The sequence below is a fragment of the Anoplopoma fimbria genome, chromosome 16, assembly GCF_027596085.1.
Source record: "Anoplopoma fimbria isolate UVic2021 breed Golden Eagle Sablefish chromosome 16, Afim_UVic_2022, whole genome shotgun sequence".
In the NCBI taxonomy this organism is placed as follows: domain Eukaryota; kingdom Metazoa; phylum Chordata; class Actinopteri; order Perciformes; family Anoplopomatidae; genus Anoplopoma; species Anoplopoma fimbria.
The window spans coordinates 19,895,456-19,915,853 of record NC_072464.1 but is presented as its reverse complement, the minus strand read 5'-3'; the positions used below and the strand labels follow the sequence as shown (position 1 = coordinate 19,915,853).

The 20,398-nt window shown below is 39.8% G+C and overlaps 1 protein-coding gene and 1 non-coding gene across 2 annotated transcripts in view; both read right to left on the bottom strand.

Annotated features, from left to right (window-relative positions):
* Positions 1 to 532: 532 nt before the first annotated feature.
* Positions 533 to 615, bottom strand: trnal-uaa (transfer RNA leucine (anticodon UAA)). Its single transcript has one exon. It is a non-coding gene; the product is annotated as a tRNA-Leu (tRNA).
* Positions 616 to 4,788: 4,173 nt separating this feature from the next.
* sucla2 (succinate-CoA ligase ADP-forming subunit beta) overlaps positions 4,789 to 20,398 on the bottom strand; it is a 19,137-nt gene continuing 3,527 nt past the window's right edge. The window contains exons 2-11 of the mRNA XM_054615137.1: positions 20,366 to 20,398; positions 18,984 to 19,095; positions 17,650 to 17,812; positions 15,214 to 15,342; positions 13,502 to 13,640; positions 12,241 to 12,402; positions 10,773 to 10,915; positions 10,531 to 10,651; positions 8,891 to 8,979; positions 4,789 to 7,700 (exon numbers count right to left, since the gene is read on the bottom strand). The exon at positions 20,366 to 20,398 is cut by the window's right edge and continues 151 nt beyond it. Coding sequence (XP_054471112.1) covers positions 7,626 to 7,700; positions 8,891 to 8,979; positions 10,531 to 10,651; positions 10,773 to 10,915; positions 12,241 to 12,402; positions 13,502 to 13,640; positions 15,214 to 15,342; positions 17,650 to 17,812; positions 18,984 to 19,095; positions 20,366 to 20,398 — 1,166 coding nt within the window. The 3' untranslated portion in view covers positions 4,789 to 7,625. The remainder of the gene's footprint in view (positions 7,701 to 8,890; positions 8,980 to 10,530; positions 10,652 to 10,772; positions 10,916 to 12,240; positions 12,403 to 13,501; positions 13,641 to 15,213; positions 15,343 to 17,649; positions 17,813 to 18,983; positions 19,096 to 20,365) is intronic.

Genomic DNA, 20,398 nt, shown 5'->3' with positions numbered 1-20,398 from the left:
TCCTGTCTGAAATATACAAAGTGGCATTATATACATAGCGTGTATATATGTACACTAGATGTCAAGAGCCAAACTTTTCTAAGATGTACATCTGTGGGACAACATATGTGAAGACAGATTTGTCTTAATAAAAAGAGGCCAGGATCACTAAACGAACAGGTTTTTTCTAAGTGATATGATGTTTACATTACATTACAGTCATTTAGCAGACGCTTTTATCCAAAGCGACTTACAATCAGTAGTATATTACATATCATTCACCCATTCACACACTGATGACAGGCTACCATGCAAGGTGCCACCATCAGACTCTAACTAACATTCATGCAACATCCAGTCCACACCGATGGCAAGCCTTCGGGAGCAACTTGGGGTTAAGTGTCTTGCCCAAGGACACATCGACTGCCAAAGCCGGGTATCGAACCACCGACCCTCTGATTGGAGAACTACCTTGCTCTCCACTACACCACAGCCTCCCATTAACCCAAACTTTCGTCCAAAGTAACTGTCAAATCCAATAATACTTAACATATACCAGGAGTGGGGTTCGAACCCACGAGGGCTCATGCCCATTGGATCTTAAGTCCAACGCCTTAACCACTCGGCCATCCTGGTCCCCATGTGTGTCTGGTTTTGTCTTCAGTCAGAACATTATCTGCTCACCGTTCTTCCCACATCACTGCAACAAAGCAGGACACCAAGCAGCCAGCGGCAGCAAATTAGGATTCACATGAGAGCGAGTCTCCGTCAGCTGCTGCTGAGGGAGGACGTGGGAGCCCAGATGTGATGCATGTTGACACTTCAAAAGACGGATCAAACACCACTGGTGGAGGAAGCATTTACATTTTTTAAGCAAAAGTAGTGCTGCAATGTAAAAATGGAGGAAAATAATTTGTAGCATTTTACATTTTTATTAAAGTAAATCTGTGTTCGAAGTAAAATGTGAAGAACTGATCCAGAAAAAGTGACCTATACTGGATCTTTCCAGGCGTATACAAATATTGATAAATAAAAGTTTTGTTTTTTAAATTCTGATATGTCTGCATTCTTTTTTCATATACCCATTAATATTTTTGATATGTGTTTTCTAATCTGATGCCCGCATCAGCAGAATGATATAATTTGTGTTTTCAAATCAGAGAAATAAAGTTTTAAAATTTAGGCACAAAAACAACTTGATTAGAGAAAGATCCTGCTTTGGGTAAAAAATACTTCCTCATAAGGGTTAGGGGACCTTTGTTGTCATGGAGATATAACAACAATTTGATCAACAGGGTTAATCGATTAGTTGATTGACAGAAAATCAATTGCCACCATTTTTAACGTAAAAACATATCATGGTTCCAGCTTCTCAAATTAAAAAAAAAATGATCCTATGGCAAAAAAACCATTCACCGATTAAATACAAAATTCAAGGAGTTTAGAAAGAATATCAGCAAAATCATACAGACAGATTTAGATCAGACTTTAAAAATGGAAGACAGAAAATGAAAGACAAGAATTTCTTATTTGCTTCTGAGGGCTAAGACCCAGAACCTCCCACTTTCCTTCTACATTGGCTTTAGCTGCAACCTTTTCAGCATGTTGACAGACTGTGGTCTCCGCTGTTGTTATACAGTCTGATGGCAGTGGGCACAAATGAGCGTCTGAAGCGCTCCGTCCTGCTCTTTGGCAGAATCAGCCGATGGCTGAAAGAGCTGCCCAGCTGCCACAGTTCCTCATGGAGAGGGTGAGAGGGATTGTCCAGGATGGCTCCGAGTTTGGCCTTCATCCTCCTCTCACCCACTGACTCCAGACTGTCCAGCTCCAGACCCACCACAGAGCTGGCTTTCCTCACCAGCTTATTAAGTTTGTTGGCATCTCCAGTCCTGATGCCACCACCCCAGCACACCACAGCGAAGAAGAGGGCGCTGGCTACCACAGACTGGTAGAAGGCCTTGAGCAGTTTATTGCACACATTGAAGGACCTCAGCCTCCTCAGGAAGAACAGCCTGCTCTGTCCTTTCCTGTAGAGGGCATCAGTGTTGTGTCCAGTCCAGTTTATTGTTGATCTGCACCCCAAGGTACTTGTAGGACTCAACCCTCTCCACTTCCCCTCCCTGAATGAAAACAGGGACAGGGGGGCTTCTGTTCCTCTGGTAGTCCACCACAAGCTCCTTGGTCTTGCTGATGTTGAGCTTCAGGTGGTTGTTGCTGCACCATGTGATGAAGCTCTCAATCAGTCCTCTGTACTCCTCCTCGTTGTCCCTGGTGATACATCCAACAATGGAGGAGTCATCGGAAAACTTTTGGAGGTGGCAGGAACCAGAGTTGAAGCGGAAGTCCGAGGTGTAGAGAGTGAAGAGGAACGGTGCCAGTACAGTTCCTTGGGGTGCGCCGGTGTTGCTGATCACAGACTCAGAGACACAGCCATCCACCCTGACGTACTGTGGCCGGCCTGTGAGGTAGTCTGTGATCCAGGAAGTGGTGTCGTGGTGCAGGTTCATCTCCAGCAGCTTCTCTCTCAGTAGGGAGGGCTGGATGGTGTTGAAAGCACTGAAGAAGAAATTGTGGTTTTAGAAAAAAAGGCTAGAGCAAAGCTGAGTGTGTGGGTTTGTGTGTGTTGTGGCAAGTGACTCAAACCAGCTTTTGATTTGAAGACCATTCAACAGTCAGAGGCTCTCAGCAGTTCAACATCTACAGGAACAAATTCACCTCCAGTCTGCTTCCTGTAGTACGAAACATAACTTTCGTTGTATTTTGCTCATTTAGGTCACATTCACTCCTGTATGTGTGTGTTTCCTTTGGTCAAGAACAAAGGATAATAATACATGATTGCCCTTTTTATTATAGTCTGCTTTCACAGGGACTTCTTACAAACAAGTGAAGGTGATAACGAGACGTGAACGTGGCAACGCTGCTAAAATAGGTCCAGTAATTTATATTCGAGTCACTTTCACACCTGTAATCCTGGCAATTTGGTCAAGATCAAAGGGGAAAAAAGGGTACATTGTTGCCTTTTGTTTACGGTTTTCTTTGTTTTCACGCTGACATGGCTAAATTAGGTTTAACAGTGTGACAAATACAAGCAGGTAGAAAGACAAACACTAATAGTATTACCCAAACTGTGCATTGAAGGCTTGGGTTATCAAAACTCTGTCCAGTAACTAATACCTAAGTCATGTAACTTAAAGCTTCTGCTTGGTTCGGACCAAATAAGCAAGAAAAGGAGCATTATGACATTATTGTCTGTTTTGTGTTCACACTGATTTTTTACAAACTAACCAAAAGCTGTACACATATAGTCACATGGACTGTCAGGCTACATATTCATTGGACAGTTTTGGCGATGTCACCTTTTAAGTTGATATTTTGAACTTGTTAGCGAACCACTGCTTATGTCCACATCCAGCAGTTACTGAGCAAACACGATCATTTAAGAGGAGTCATGTTTGTGTCCACCTGATGAATATATGTCCAATATTCATTCTCCGTTTAGCTCCGTTTTTGGTCTCCACCAACTCCTGAGGGAAATATCTGTCTCTTTAGCTGCTAAATGCTCCACTATGTTCACCAGATAGTCTCTAAATGTTTCTGTCTGCTGTTTGCTGCCAAGCAGGTAGAGTAAATTGTTTTTTTTACAGCTTTTTCTCTAAAAAAACAACGTCATGAGAGCAGTAAGAGTGAACCAGAACAGTTACATTTTGGGTTGAACAGATAAACAATGAGCTGAAACTCCGTAAAGATGAGGTGAGCTGCAGATTCATCACGACCCACAAATTGCTCTTTGATGAATTGTTAAACAGAGTTCGGATCATTATGTGTCCAGAAACACAGAGTCAACGGCATTTAAACCTGCTGACTTCTGTTGTGCCTATAAACACCCACTCCAGTAATCAACCAGCCATTACAGCCGGCCTTGTGTGATTCTGTTACAAAACAAGAACCTGTAATCAGAGCGAGCTTCGTCAGGGTCACGGCAGGAACCTCAGCAGGCGGAAACAAGTTAACATTATAATCAACAGAACAAAATAGAGCCCGTTACCACACTGTCAGCCATTCTCATAAAACAGAAGGAAACTAAACTGTTGATTAAAAAACAGAGTGAGACCCGTCTCTTTCTCTCTCATTTTTACCCCTACAGGAAAGCGGAACTGCCTTGCCTTGCGAGAAGGCCGAAGGTCAAAGACTGCGATGGGAGGAATCTTTATTTAAGTTTGACCCTATATCCTTTACTCCAACCTCTTTATTAAAGGACACTTTTTGTTTCATACGAACTGCCTCTGAATCCCCCTATTTTATTATGAATCTTGCCTCCATGTCCCATGGGTTGCCACAATCCCTCTGTAGTGTTTTCAAATAATTATTTCATGTATTTTGGAAGATACATTTATGTTCTCAGAGATTCAGTTTAATGTTGCTGCATCTGTGGACTTTGAGGTCTTTTAGTTGTGCAAATATAAAGGGAACAAACACTTTAATATGTATCTATATTAAATTCTGTTTTATTTTAAATATGTTAAAGTTTGGGTTGCATCTCACTGTCAATTCAATGGAGCGGAAAGAGCTGTTTTTCCTCCCAAAATATCTGTTAGTGGATGTTTGAGTTGAGATGATGTCACAGTACAGTCGGATTGTTCTGCGTCCACGGGAGTTTGGAATCCGGATCTCTGCCAAGTATGTTTTATAGCATTACAGCATTTACGAAATAGTCTACGGACCCAGATAAGTTGTAGAAAACGGACCAATGGATGTCTTCGTCGATACAAAACCAAGACAGGAAAAAAAAAGAAACAAACCACAGAAACATTGGTGTTCTCTTTATTTATTTTTTTCTTCCTTTGTAGTACCCCTCGAAAGGAGCATAAATAGTTTACAGAGAGAGAACATCAGTTTGGTTATTTACAAGATATAACAAATGACGTACAACTCACAACGTTGATCTGTGTTCGGAGCGCTGGAGGAGGAGGAAGAGGAGGAGGAGGAGGAGGGGGGGAAGAAAACCACTACAGTCATGTTATCTTTCTTGTGAGCGGTAACAGCCGGTTACAAGTCTGACATTACATACAGTAACAAAGAAAGAGGAAAATGGCTGCTGCTGCGTGGCATGATGGCAGACTGAACGTACAGTGGGAGCCGTTACAGAAGTCCCTGTTGCAATTATTTAAAGTACGGGATTCAGCAGGACAAAATAAATACGCAGAAACACACATCTACAGTGTCTCCGGCATTTCTTGTAACGTTAAGAAAGAAAAAAAAAAAAAAGAGAAAATCCCCCCCAAAAAACAAAGAAACTCTTGCTGCAGTAGTTCTTTTAAAATCAGGGACTTTTACAATGGCTGCATCCAACATAACAATAAACCTGCCGTTGAGGCCGTTAAACAATCTTATCTGGTTTAAGCTTTCGAATGGAGAAACAGATGCGACTCATGAACATCCGCCTGCTCTCCTCAGACGTTTAGTGCGCCCTCATTAGCTAACATAATAACGCATGCTTCACTTAAGCAGTACGAGGTCAACAAATCTCCAATTTTGCGACGACAGCGAGAGGATGCACACGATAATCAGGAAAGAAAGGGAGACTAGTGTCCTTTTTTAATCATTATTGATGAGGGAAAAAAGTGGACGCAGGAAATCACAGTATGCTGATTTAAACGCTCGCTCGACTGAAAACTTTATAAGTTCCTCCCTTGGGGCTTTTCTCTGAGAAAGTTTCAGTTCCATAACGAGAACACTGAATAATTAATTTGCCTCATTTAGAAATGTGAGATGTATCACCTCTGTTCAACACGACCACACAGGGAGCTTTACCACAGCCGAGGCAGAACAGAATCTCAAGGACCGTTTATCAATACTTGCCACAGATCTCTGCAGTGATCAATACCCCCCCCGGTCCACAGGTATCACATCTAATATTTCAGACTGACGAATGCGGCCTGTTCAAAGCTGAGGGTAAACAGTGTGAGCGATGTAAACGCTGCAGTTCTTTATCCCACAGGACTTCATGCTCGGAGGTTTGGGGCTGAACCACCAACACTCAAAACTTAAGCTGGAAGCATTTTATCACTTCGGTTGAGTTTTAGCTTTGAAATTTATTTAAATGTCCTCACATTCAAAGATGAAGCCACTGAGCTGGGAGTAACATTTTGTCTTTTGGTGATTTTGTTTAAATTACAGCTGATAAGATCTGCCTCAACGGTTGTTTTTCAAATCAGCAAAAAAACCTGTTTCAGCTCATAATGAGAAAGTTCCTCCTGAATGTGTTCATATAAGCAGGAGAACAACATTTTCTATCACTTTCACTTCATGTGTCCAAAAGCAAGAAAATACAATTCTCACAAATATCAATGCATATAGGTTGTGGATTTATTTGTCCAGGCTGTGGGATTTCTGCCTCAACCTGCTGATATTTTTTTTTTAGCATAAAATGAGTTTCAGCAAAAAAACGTCTGTGGAAGTCATTTTTCCATTCCCCTCCATCATATTGGGATGGAGACGTCCAAAACCATGTGCATGGATAGATAACACTAGAGGTAAATGAGATCACGTTATTTGGTGAACAGATTTGAACATATCTCCAGATGCTTGAAAATGAGCCGCAATTCAGCTACTTATTTCAATAAATGAATTCCATTAACACTTCCAGTCTTATCACCTTCACAGCATAATTGACGGTTTCTGCAATGTGACTCCAATTTTTTCGGGGGGGAAAAGGAAACAGTGTGCCATTAGCGCAGTAAAAACCGGCTGATGAACACTTCGGTCTATAGGAGGTAACAGAATAACGTGGAGGCGTCTGCAGGAGGAAAACAGCCCATTCTCTGAAGCAATTTCTGTCTCTGAGCACTATTATTAAATCAATGCTGCGGTGTTGTTCATTGTATTTGACTGAGACATTCTCAGTCTTTTTATTTGGGTTTTCAGCACTGATTTATGTGTTTGATGAAATACTTCAATGTTCTACACAGAGGGAACAAATTAGTTTTTTTATTCTCTTACATTACTTCTTTGAGACAACACACTGAAAAGGCACTAATACAAAACTACGTGTGTTAATGAAAGTAGTGGGATTACAATATTTTCCCTGATGCCTTTTCAGTCAACCTTATGTACCCATTTGATGTAACAACAATCATCAGTCTATTCATTTTAACTGAACAAAAAAAAAAACCTAAATACCAGTAAAAGCAGCTTCCTCGCGTATGAAAAGGCTTCAGCTGCTCTGCCTTTATTTCTCTAAAAAGGGGTGAAGGGACATTTCCCAACAAGAACTGAAAAAAACGCTTCATTGTGTGTGAAGGAGATGAAAGTGGAGGTTTGTGCGTATCGAGTGAAGTGCAACTTAAGTTTGTAGGTTTGAGGAAACAAAGGAGTTGAGACAGGAAGTGGAGATGCTAAAAAGGAGGCTGCTCTCTCTCTAAGTGAAACCTGTTGCGGTCTACCTGTTGGACACCTGTACAGAGTCGTGCCATCATGCCACAGCGTAAGAAAGAGAGAACTACGCGTCTTTGATCTCCTCTGAGGTGTGAGAGGCTCGTCTTGCTGTCTGTGTTTGTTGGGGTGGAGTGGTGGGCGGCTGCGGGTGTGATGGAGGAAGTGTTTGGGTGAGGAAGTCATGGGAGGGTCAAAGGTCCAGGTTTCCTCTCTTAGATGGGCAGCTGGAAGGTGATGTCCACTTGAGCTTCCTTAGCCAGTGAGACGATTTCAGAAAGCTTTACAACCTGTGAGCACAGAGACAGTCAAGTGAGGTCAAAATACATTTCTTCTTCTCTTACATAAACGCAGGTTGTTCAGCAGGTCCTCACGTTAAAAAGGGAACATACTTGTGTTTTTTTGCATGTTTTGGCCCATTTACTACGAATCATATATACTTCACATCACAGCTGAAGAGTTTGAAACCATGCTGCTGTGTTTTAAAAGTTTTTATATATCAGATAAACTGTTCGAGGAAGTAATTTGTTTCCATTGATTTCTGTATGATTTGAAAATGTATTAACAAGTAACCACGGCTCAAAAAAACTTTCATTTGAGTTGTAAATTGCTATTCATTAGCTGTCTCAGAAACAAAAAAACATCAACTATCAACAGTTAAGCAGGCATGTGTCATATATAAAAGATAAAAAAAAAGTAATCAGTGAAACGTACTTGCTCAGTTTAAAAGCCACTAGTTTAAAAGCCATAAGGAAATAAATGAAAACCAATGCCTGCCCAGATCAACAAATAGAAAATAGAAAACCAATTGTGACTATTCTAAAGGAGCTTTCGAGCTTTCAAAAAGATATTACAATAGATGAAAAAAAGCATAATGCTGTGTCTTTCATTAGCTTTTTAGTTTCAGTACTCATGCTTGTAGCCGTTACTGACGAGAAACAACAAGAAAAGAGGGCAGACATGAATAACGAATGATGGAGATAAAAGGTTAAAAAGTTAAAGATGAATTCAACATTCATCAGCGGGAGGCAGCTTAAGTACCTCACTACACTGCCCTCGTGGGAAATGACACAATGTAGATTGATCTGCTTGATCAGCAGTTAACAAAACAGTGAGGCGGACATATATCACCAAGAATTACCATCAATCACACGATGTGTCCTATTTATGTCCATTATGCCATTTCAGTATTTGGTTCTTGGGCTTTCACAGATTTCTTCCTGTGCTTTGGGGGTCATGTGTTATAAAGCCAAAGTGACATTTATCCTCAGATTCACACACCAGGAGGTTTAACAGACAGGTGCATGTTTATTCATCTACCTACCTACAATACATGTGTTGTGTGCTTTAGTGTGTGTTGTCACGATAAATCAACTCAAGTTTTTTTTCCCAGCACGAGAAAGAGTGTATTAGTGTGTGTGTGTGTGTGTGTGTGTGTGTGTGTGTGTGTGTGTGTGTGTGTGTGTGTGTGTGTGTGTACCATTTTGGCAGCCTCGTCCAGGTCGTCACAGGCCAGAATTTTCAGTGGACTGGCAGCGATCAGAGCTTTGGCATCGTCCACCCTCGTCCCTAAATAAAGAAGAAAAAAAAAAATTCAAGATTTGAAATCGAATGTAAACTTTGTAACATCCTCACAGCGGAGAGCAAAAATAAAGCAGCCAACTCATTACCCAACACCTTTTTACACTTCCGTCCATCAAACAAACATTCACAGTGTGCAGCTGTGTCGCTGTCAGGCAGGTCATCGTGTCGCGTACTATGGAATTCATAACATCCTTTCATTTTTAAATTAAATATGCATTTTTAGGATGTCTTAAATCAAAATCTAACATAAAAAATAATGAATTTAAAGTCAGTAATTCTGGGAACTAATGAAGCAAGTGTAGCCAGGAGGCAATGTCTCCTCGCATGTAGTTGATTGGCCAACGAAGCGTCTTGCCAGATGACATATTCTTTCAGAAGTTGAACCTGTTGCAGAGTTTTAGTCTCGTCCTCTCTCACTGTGGGGTTCAGTCGTGTGTCACATCCTGCTGTCAGTCATTTACGACTTCAGGGGATTTAAAGGTAAGGAAAGAGATGTGCTTATTATATTTCAGGGTTCTTTTTAAAACTGATTTTAAAACTTGTCCAATTTCCTTCCCTGCTTTTCACACATGGATGGCAACTGCCAGGAAAGACTACTAAAGTGTCACTGAGTACATCTGTTAATGCACAGAGTGTTAGAGCTTCAGGCAGGACGACCTGGTGACATGTTTTAAAATGTGTGAAGAATCAGCATCTCTACGGGTTTATATTATAGTATAAATCTGAACATAGTCGCTCAGGAATTCAGCAGCAGCAGTTTGAGGCGACAGTGTGTTGGATTCAAAAAATAGAAAAACAGGAGCAGGAAAAGTGTCAGCTTTGTTTAGGCTCCAAAAACAAAACATGCACCAAATCTGTGCGCTCATATATTATTATTATTATAACATTATCTAAAAGTGATGAGCAAAAAAGGACTTCTAACCTTTTTCATCACCAGTTGCCCCCGACAACACAGAGTATAATTGTGGATTTGCATATAAATACATAATAATAATAATAATAATCCACAGTTCAGTCGGGTTCGTCTGAACCTGACTGAACTGTGGATTCTCTGCATGTTTCCAGGAGCCAGACTGTGAAGTGGGAGGCTTCAAACAGACACAAGTTCCTCTGAGCTGCCAGCTGCTGCCGGTTAACCCGTCTGACTGGAGGTGGTGAGGTCTGTCAGCGTGTGAGTTCAAATCACTGGAGTGTAAAGAGGCCGACGGCGGGGGTTGGTTAAGTACATAAAAAGCTTTCAGTTTAAGTGTGTTTAAATTCATTTTTCAGTACCTTTTCAAAAGCAAATAGACTAATTTGTGAATCTCGTTTTTTTCGTGGAAGTCTCACATATAGATGTAATATTTGGGTTAAAGTTGCAAAATGCTAAATTCTTAACATTTCTATTGCCTCCACATGGCTCTAAACATGACTTTCCCACGCCAGTATGGATATATTGTAATAGATTTAGAGTGTGTGTGTGTGTGTGTGTGTGTGTGTTTGAGTGTGTCTGTGTATGTCTGTGTATGTATGTGGGTGTTTGAGTGTGTACTCTACCTTGTAACCGCACTACGATGGGGATCTTAAGGTTCAGGTCCCTTACAGCCATGATGATGCCCTGGGCGATGACATCACACCTCATGATGCCTCCGAAGATGTTGACCAGGATGGCCTGAACCTGAGCAGCACCGCCACAACATTAGCATTAACTCACATGTAGCTATGCTTTAATAAATAATGTTGTGGAGACACAAAAAAATGAAACAGCCTTTAGGGATCAGAAGGCCGTGTGTTCTTACCTTCCTGTCGGAGGTGATGAGTTTGAAGGCCTCGGTCACCTGATGAGCTGTGGCTCCTCCTCCTACATCCAGGAAGTTGGCCGGTGTGCCGCCGTGGAGCTTGATGATGTCCATGGTGGCCATGGCCAGACCGGCTCCGTTAACTAAAAGGAACAACACTCATTGGTCATTTCAAAGTAAATTACAAACTTGTGACTACAGCATAAGCTAAGAGGTAAGATAAGTGTTTCCAGATCAAGTTTGTTTAGTCCAATTTCCCATTGTTGACATATTGAGAAAAACAGATTAACAAATATTAAGTTGACACACTGACAACGTATATATAGAAATTCTGATTTGAAAATGGAACTCCTTTAACTGAAGTTTGTCATTTTAAATGGTAAAAGGAACCATCAGCGCCGTCTAGAAATGAGAAGCTGCTCCCTGAATGTTCTTGTCGTTAAATTATTTGATAACATTTATGTGCATATGGGGTGAAATGCTCCACTGTGGAGCCCGGCTGTCGTAAAGTAGAGCAGCACTGCAACACAAGCAGGCTGAGGTGACAAAACACAGTAGAATAAAGTAAAGAACTGATTTTGATCGGCAAATCCATTAAAATATGCTCGGATCAACTGGTTATAATCATGTTTTGTACATTGCCATTTGTTAATTCTCATCTTTTTTTACAAATTATTGACAAAAAGCCTCACTTTTAAATAGAAGACAATAACTTTTGGACTCAGGAAAGAATAACTTGTATAAAAGTTATTTCCTAAAAGCACTTTCAAGCAATTTAAGGGTATTTGTGAGTGACACAGATTCAGACTTGTCGTGCGAGTCGTACTAACAAGTCAATCAACATAAAAACTAATTAAATAAACTTCATGCAAAACAAATATTCTGTTCACTATATCATCATGGTTTTACTGAGAGGTTTGACAACTTTTCATGAAGGTCTCTTTCTGGGATCATCCTCCGTTACAACCCCAGACAGTGTAATGTCCCCAACAACTTCATGTCAAACCTCTCCTCATATCTGTCACAGTACGGCGCCGCTCTGATGACACCACGCTGGCAGCTATAGTCATATATTCTTACTGCTCTGAGTCCTCTTTTATCACCACTGACTCTGACAACTTTTCTATATTTTAGTCTGCAGATTTCTGACAGCAGACTTGAAATTCTTCTTTACTTTATGGTAACACTTTTTTTGAATGAAACATACCCACAAATGGAGCAGAACAGGCAGCCTTATAAGGGCACAGCTCCTCATGTCATGAACATTTGGAATCAATGAGTGATCAAGTAAAGAGAGTTTGGTGAATCGGACAAACAGTTGCAGTAGAAAGTAAGAGAGATTCGGGTTGGGAAAATGTTCTTGCGTGATTTCTTTCTTTAACAGATATTTTCCCCACATGGTGGACATCTGGTTTTTTGAAATTACAGTCCTTAATGACTTTGTTTGTTACTTTGTAGTTGCACTGACCCAGACAACCGATGGTTCCATCCAGGCCGATGTAGTTGAGGTCGGCCTTGGCGGCCTGCCGGTCCCGGGGATCCTCCTGGGTCCAGTCCTGCATGTCGAACACCATCTTCTGGCGGTACTCTGCGTTGGAGTCGAAGCTGATCTTGGCGTCCATGCACATCACTGATGACAAACAGAAATGACATTTTAGCATTAGAAGAAGATTGCATTGCCGTTTTGTGGGCTGCAGACTTTTCCATTTCAGTCTTAAAACCAGAAAGAGCTTAATAAGGGATTAATAAATGAATGAGTTCATCATAATAAAAGACAAAGAAAACTGGCAGATTTTTAAAAAATGAGGAGGTGAACCGGAACATTTTCTGCTTAAAAAAATGACAAATGATTAATTGGTTCGACATCTGTCTTGAGTGTCGAATGTGTTCAGCGCTAAATGGTCATTAGTTTTCATTTAGCACAAAGTCACTGATCTCCTCTTCATACGAGTGTGTTTAAAGAGCTCTGACTCATGACTCAAGAGCTCATCAATGTGCGTTTACAGAGAGTCATTAACGCTGACTCACTGACTGAAGAGTCACAAAACAATCACTCTCTCTTTGTCTGATGTCATTTAAAACAATAAGTTAGTTTGTGCAGTGTTTAGATGCTAAATAACTCCTGAACGTATTGATCTAAGAGAGACGGAACACAAGCCACGACACTAAAAAGGTTAAGACTGGATCTTTTGTTTTATTTGTCTTTCTTTTCTTAAAACCTCACAACAAGACCAAAACCAACAATATGTTAGTCCATCTCTCAATAATGTCTGACTTCCTGTCTGTGGCTTTTCAGCTCCATGCCCATTGGTGAAGATGAACATCATTAGAAAACACAAATGTATAGTTTAATTTAAAGAAAAATGAAAAGGAAAGAGCTCGGTAATTGCCTTAAACAGCTGCTCACTGTAGTGCATGAGGAATCGTGCATTTGTGTTGGACTATTTTCCACATTTTGTCCACATTTGCTGCTCTATTAAACATTTGGGGCAGCAGGACTTTTTATTTGGGATTGAGTCAAAATAAACTACAGTGTGCATGTTCCTGGTTATGAAAGAACATGGCACAGGGGAAAAACATATACCAGGCTTTGATACTTTGAATACTTGTTAGTAGATACATTCACTGTTTATTCATTTACCTTTGTGTGCTGTAGTGTGTGTGTGTGTGTGTGTGTGTGTGTGTGTGTGTGTGTGTGTGTGTGTGTGTGTGTGTGTGTGTGTGTGTACCTATTCCAGATGAGTCCTCCACCATGGGGTTGATCTCGACCATGGAAGCGTCGTACTTGATGAACAGATTGTACAGTTTCATCATGTTCTCCGCCGCCTCGTCCACCAGCGCCGGCGGGAAGCCCATCTTCTGAGCTACCTGCAGACACACAAAACATTGCATTATTAATACTTGGCATCATGTTCACGCTTTCGGAAGATGCAGCAGGTTAGCTTAGCTTAGCATTAAGACTGGAAACCGGGGGGGAAAAAAAAACAAGAAGCCTGGACAGAATCACGTTTCTAGTCTTCATGCTAATATAATTTAATCAGTGAGCTTAAACTTGTTTTATCTTGTTTGCTTAATCTGTAAACAAACTGAAGAGTAAATACTATTCATTTAAAATACCATCACATTAAAAACAAATTATTTTATAGTTCAGCAGATGGCTCGTGTGCATCATTTCTCAGAACATTTCCAAGTAATTCAGCATTACACACAGTAATAGCCTTGAAGACTGCACAAAAGCTTTGAAGACTGCACAAAATAACACACATATTTTTTTCTGTTAGTTAACCTCATCTCTCTTCTCTCAAACACTGGCGGCAAAAAATAAAAGCATTTAAAAAGACGTTCCGTTTTTTAATCATTTCAATACCTTCTCAACGCAAATATAAACAATGTTGAGAGCTGCCATTCTTTAATATCAGGCTGCAGCCACACAGAAATATCTGCATATTTGATGTATCACTTTCTGATCTTTATAGATTGAATACACGATGATGGTGTAACAGTTTTGTGTCCTTTTCTGTTTAAAAAATTGAGGAGAAGTGATTTCTGATGAGTGAAAACTTCCTGGTCGTTTAAGTATTATGCAATCTAGAAAAAAGTTAAAATGGTTGATGATTAAAACACGGTGTTAATCGTGGCTATTTACAGCTTTTATTCTGAAAACTACGGTATTTGAATGTTGAGTAAATGTGCCATAAAACCAAAACTCTGAGTTAAAAGAGGCTGAAATGCTCCTCAGAGCTGCAGATGGATGATAATTATTTGTGTTCGTCATACAAGCAACGTCCTTCACATTCTAGAGTCAGTTGATGCTTTATCAATATGAAAACATTGATTAGTGCATCCTTAAAACGCCATTGCTATTTGCTGTATCTCACAAATATGTCAGCTCTAGTTAATTCAGAAAGCAGTTGGTTTCACACTGAAACTTCTCAACGGAATATTATTTGTTCTGTGAAAAAAGCTCAACTGTCTAGAAAACTGTAATCTTTGTAAATAAAACACAACAATGATAAAGTCAAGGGTATATTTATGACTATGTCGGATGACTTTAAACATCTGAGTGTTGCTAATAACAAACATCAGACTGAAAAATTCAAATAGGATGATTATTTTCAAACTGGTTCCACAATCTTAAAATACAGGTTGTTTTCTATCAAAACCTGCAGATTGATTATAATTTTCTTACTCTGAAAATATCTGTCTCCTACAAGAATCAAAAGACTTTCTCCAAACTGAAACTTGATTTGTGAGAAAAGATTGGACCTGTAACTTGTTAAAAAACTTTTCCTTGTGATTTAGACATCGTCTCCCACAATGCAGCATGAACACAAACAACATCCCTTCCTTCTCTTTTTTCGATTTCTCCTACAACCCAAGACACACAGCTGGAACGTCTCCAGTGTGTTTTGTGACTTGCTCCATCTACTATTGATTGTACCTTGACAGCCTGCTCCTTCTTAATGCCCTCCACAATGTCAATGGGCTCCTTCACAATGGCGTCTGGATTTTCGGCGGCAACATCTTCGATGTTCACGCCCCCTTGGGAGCTGCCAATTAACACGGGGCCCTGTGGGAAACAAGAGGGGGTGATGAGGAGTTTAACACTCTGAGATTCTGCACTTTTTTTTTTCAATCAGAAAATCTGTGAAATAATTATTTTTTTCAAAAAGAACAAAGGATGGAATCCAACACCAGACACACACACATTTCAACATATACAAAGAACTAAAGACTTTTGGAAAGTTGTGTACAAACTACAAACAGTCAGCCTGTTTTAAGGTAGAACTATTTCCATCAACATACGAAGAAAAGTCTATAAAATGAGAGATGACGTGCATCTAACAAGCGAAAAGTGTAGTCTTACATTAACTTGAACTTGTTTTTAGGGCTGTAATTACCTAGAAATGATTGAATGATAATCATTGAATGGTGTTGTCTATAAAATGACATAAAATAAAGAAAAATGTTGATCCATCTTTCCTTAAACTCAAGACGTCTTGGAATGCATTGTTGTATCTGACAAACATTCAAATATATTTAATTTACTATCAAATAAAACAAAGAAAATCAAAAGACTTTTGATGATTAATTTCTGTCAGTTGACGAACTGATTAATAAACTCAGCATTTCACCTCTATTTATTTATTTATTACAATTATTATCTATTGCTTTTTGTCCCAAAGTTACGTTCTATTTTTACAGATCTAGCTGCACAAATATACATTTCGAGACAGATGAATGCTGCGTGTCCTTCTGAAATGCAGATTAAAATGAACTAAATGTTGTGGAGATGCTGGATTGATTGGCGAACACCGCTGGATCTTAAAATCTGTGGTTCCTAGAAGTCTCCTTGTCTCCAGATCTTAAGAGGAGACGCTTTCCATCAAACACTCCCCATTTAATGGAAGGTTTCGTTCAACAGACGCCCACCTGTGAAATAGCTTCTTTCGTCTTTCCTCTGCTGTAGGAGTGATGATTAAGAGCAAAAAGACACATCTCTGATGAGTATCATCATCCTTATCTCTGGCATGTATAATATATAATGTATGATAATGATCTCATTATGTAATATTTCTGCATTACCTTTTCCAAAATGAAGAAGAGCAAGGATACTATACCAGTTCCTACAGACACATATTAGGCCACATTAAGTATATTATTTACCACTCAGGCTCTTCCTAAACTGTATTAAAAACTAAACTATTGATATTTTTTCCATTTTTCTGACCAAGTAATCCAGCAATGGCTTTAAAATCTTGTTTTTTTTCATCTTGCGGTATGTCTTTGGACTTGACCTCCAACTTCTCACAGACTCGTGAGCTACTTTTAGCACTAAAATGTTTGCGAATTATTCTTAAAGTCAAGACCTTATTTTTAAGATTTTTTTCCTCGTTCCCACACTAACTTAATACTGTTCCTAATTTTAAGCTTTTGGGAGGTGGACTGACAAAAATGTCTACTCTTAAACCATCATTGCAACATGAAATGCAAATCGCTTGTGAAAGATGAAGATTTCTAACTCCTTAAATTCCATTTATAGCCTTTTCAATCCCATTAACAATGCCCATTCAGTATTCAGCTGAACGAGGACACTTCATATTCACTGGATGTTAAAGGGATCAAACCCCTGACGGTGACAGTCTGTCTCTAAATAAATCGCTCATTTAACATGCATTAAACCGTGACCCGAGGTTGTAGTGTGTACTGGAGACGACCTTCACCATTATCTTCAGTACTGTGCTGCCATCTGGTGGTGTAATACATCACAACCACCAAAAGGGATGACTTTTTTTAAAGCACTCTGAATTTACTCTCCTTTTGGTCTTTATTGATTTTCTGCCTCGTGTATATTGTTGTGCACTAATAGGACCATTTGAGCAAAAAACTGAATTCAACTAGGCTTTCAGCTACAGCAACAATTATCACCTTCATCGAGCTACTGAACTACGCAGGAAAATATTCATTAAGACGGATTTATATCTATTTTTTATAACGCGAGTCTCAGTTTTTGATTCATAGCTGAGAGTCCGATTTCATTGTACATCATAAGGCCTTATTGTGCTTTATTTATACCACCCATATTAACTGAGTTTACATTATTTAATTTACTTTGAAATGAAGAGCAATAGTGGGCTGCACACAGACCTTATTAAGGTGGCGTTACATCCAGGTAACTTGTAAATATTTTTGCCACGTCTCATTACTGAATATTAGACTACTGCATGTGCAATTGCTGTGTTTCGGTTCCCTTATTAATACAAAACAGACGTCGTCAACTTCCTTACCATTTGTCTTCACACTTAACAATCTCCATAAATTCCACCTTAAGGCCTAGCAGTATCTAAAAGGTCTGTGTCCGTGGGTGTTCCCTCACCTGGAAGGACCTCTCCAAGGTGATGGCGAAGTAGTACTCTCTGCGTGGGTACCTGCGTTCGCAGATGAACACCTGGTTGCAGATACGACCCGCCTCCCCGGTCTGCTTGGTGTACAGCTTTCGACCAATCATCTGGGACGAAATGTCGCGGGCCTCCTCTGGCCTGGACGGGAGCAGGAGGAAAGAACATCCCGAGTGTCAGAGGAGACGTCATGTTTACGGCGTTCTTATCACATCTAATGAGTAAAATCTAAGAATGGCACATCGAGCTGATGGTGACTTTTAGAGAGCTTCTGGTGACTCGATAATTAAATATGAAGAGTTCAACAAGAGCACTGCGGCTTCAGAATTGACACAGGATTCTGTCTTTTGTTCCTAACATGCAGCCTGATGTTCATTTTCATCTTCTCCTACATGTTCTTGCAGCTTCTCTGCAGGTTGTTCCTGCCACACTGGTGACATTTAGCAAGTAGGTGGCATTTTACAATTTCAGAAAGACATCTTTGCCACCTTTACCTAATGCAACCCTCTACAGACGTCTGAAGCACTTCAGCTATAACTTCATTTCTGTGGTACGTGTCTTGAAAAGCAGATGTATCAAATTTCTTTACAGGAAGCTAATGGGTTGATAAAAAGTAAAAGCCTCAGGTTCCCAATGTTTCATCTTGTTTTCCACATTAAAAAGGTTTTGTTGTCGGAGTTGAACTGAACTGACAGACAGAAGGCGTTGTATGTTGTATAGAAATGAAATCTCTACCAGGCAAATTTAAGAAAGCCAATAAAAGCAACCTGAAGTTAAAGACAAAACGGCAAAAAGAACAAATGGAAAGTGGGGTGGGTCGCACATACAGTACCAGTCAAAAGTTTGTTCACACCTTCTCATTCAACTACTTTGAAGAATCTAAAATATAAAACATATTCTGGTTTGTTGAGCATTTGTTTGTTTACCACATAATTCCATATGTGTTCCTTCATAGTTTGGATGTCTTCAATATTAATCTACAATGTAGAAAAAAATAATAAAGAAAAACCATTGAATGAGAAGGTGTGTCCAAACTTTTGACTGGTACTGTAACTGTAAAGCAAGGAATCTATGTATGTGTGTATGTGTCAAGAACTGTTCATCTGATCTTCTTCACACTTGGTGGTCGTACTGTTGGGGACCCAATGATGTGCAGGGTCGAAGTTGGTGAAATGTGGTCACATTCAATAGTCTGAAGCGGGCCTTTACAGGCTGCGGCCTCATAGCCTGCAGTTCCCTTTTACTGCCTGATATACAGCATCAACATTACAATCAATCCCTGTTTGATGATGTCAGAAGAGGGATTACTTACGAGTAGACAATCCTCACTCCTCCCTTCAGTCCGCCCTCAAATGTCCCCTTTCCTCTGCCTCCAGCCAGCACCTGAGCTTTCACCACCAGATCCTTTGACTCTGTCTTTTCAACTGTGACAGTGACAAAACAAAAAAGGGGTCTATGACAGATGACTCTGATGATGACTTCTGCACCTCAAACCTCCACCAACATCAAGCCTACCACAGCGCTGAAACAACAAGTCAACTAGGGAACAGATTAACAGAAAATAAACTGACAGCAAATCTGGAAATCCATTAATATTAACAATAAACATCAAATGTTTTGGGTTCGCCTGTTTCAAATGTCATATCATTGTAAAATCAATGTCTTTGGGTTTGGACTGTTGGTCTAAAAAAAAGAATCTGACATTGTCACCTTGGGCTTTAGGAAACTTTGATTGATTCACTAGTGAGGTAGATTCTATAATCTCCTCTTTTTCATAAAGGCAAGACAAATCTTTACTTTGTTACAGTATTTAGAATTTGTTTATGGGGATGAGAGCAAAGTTTTTTCAATCATGATAATAAATTCAACGGTAAGATGTAAATGGTTAATGACACTGATTATCTGTGAGGTAGTTAAACCTGCAATATGATAAATTAATTTCTTACTTTCACATCTAGAAGTTACAGAGCAACATGATCATTCATGAGGAGAAGTGTTCGTGTCCACCTGATGATTATAAGATTCACCGTCTTTTAGCTCAGATTTGAATCTCTACCAAATACCAAAGGAAATCTTTATTTGCTTAAAGCTTAACTATGTTCATTAGCTGGTCTTCAACTGTGTCAGTCTGCTGCTGAGCCGGTATAGTACAGAAGCTTTTTACAGCTTTTTTACTGGAAACGATGCTATGAGAGCAGTAAGAGTGAACGAGAACAGTAAACTCGTAAGCCAAACAGATAAACAATGAGCTGAAGCTCAGTATAAAGCTCCGTAAAGCTGAGGATAGATATTGTTGTTACTATCTTGCAATTATGTAAGCGGGGTGTCAACTGATACCACTGAAGCAGGAGGTGGCTATGTTTAGACCAAGTGTGTGTCCGTCCCCCGACTAAACAGCTATTTAAACCCCCCTACACAAAGGTCACGACATGTCAAAAAAAAAGGCCGACTCTGGGTTTTTCTATGAGAACTAGAGCAGCGTGTTGAACCTCGATACTCTTGTGGCAGCTACCGAAAAGTGTTTGTACCGTACGTTAGCATCAAATGTCTGGTCAGATTTGTTATCTTGTTTAATTATATTTTGATCGGATAGTTGTAGATTTAAAACAAACACTATATCTAAAGTCCTTGTACTTCTTGTTGCTTGTGAAACTTGATTATTGGCATTTTTCCTCCAGGCTCAGTGCGGCTTACCGATCTTTTTGGCCGCAGAGTAGGCCTCATCAG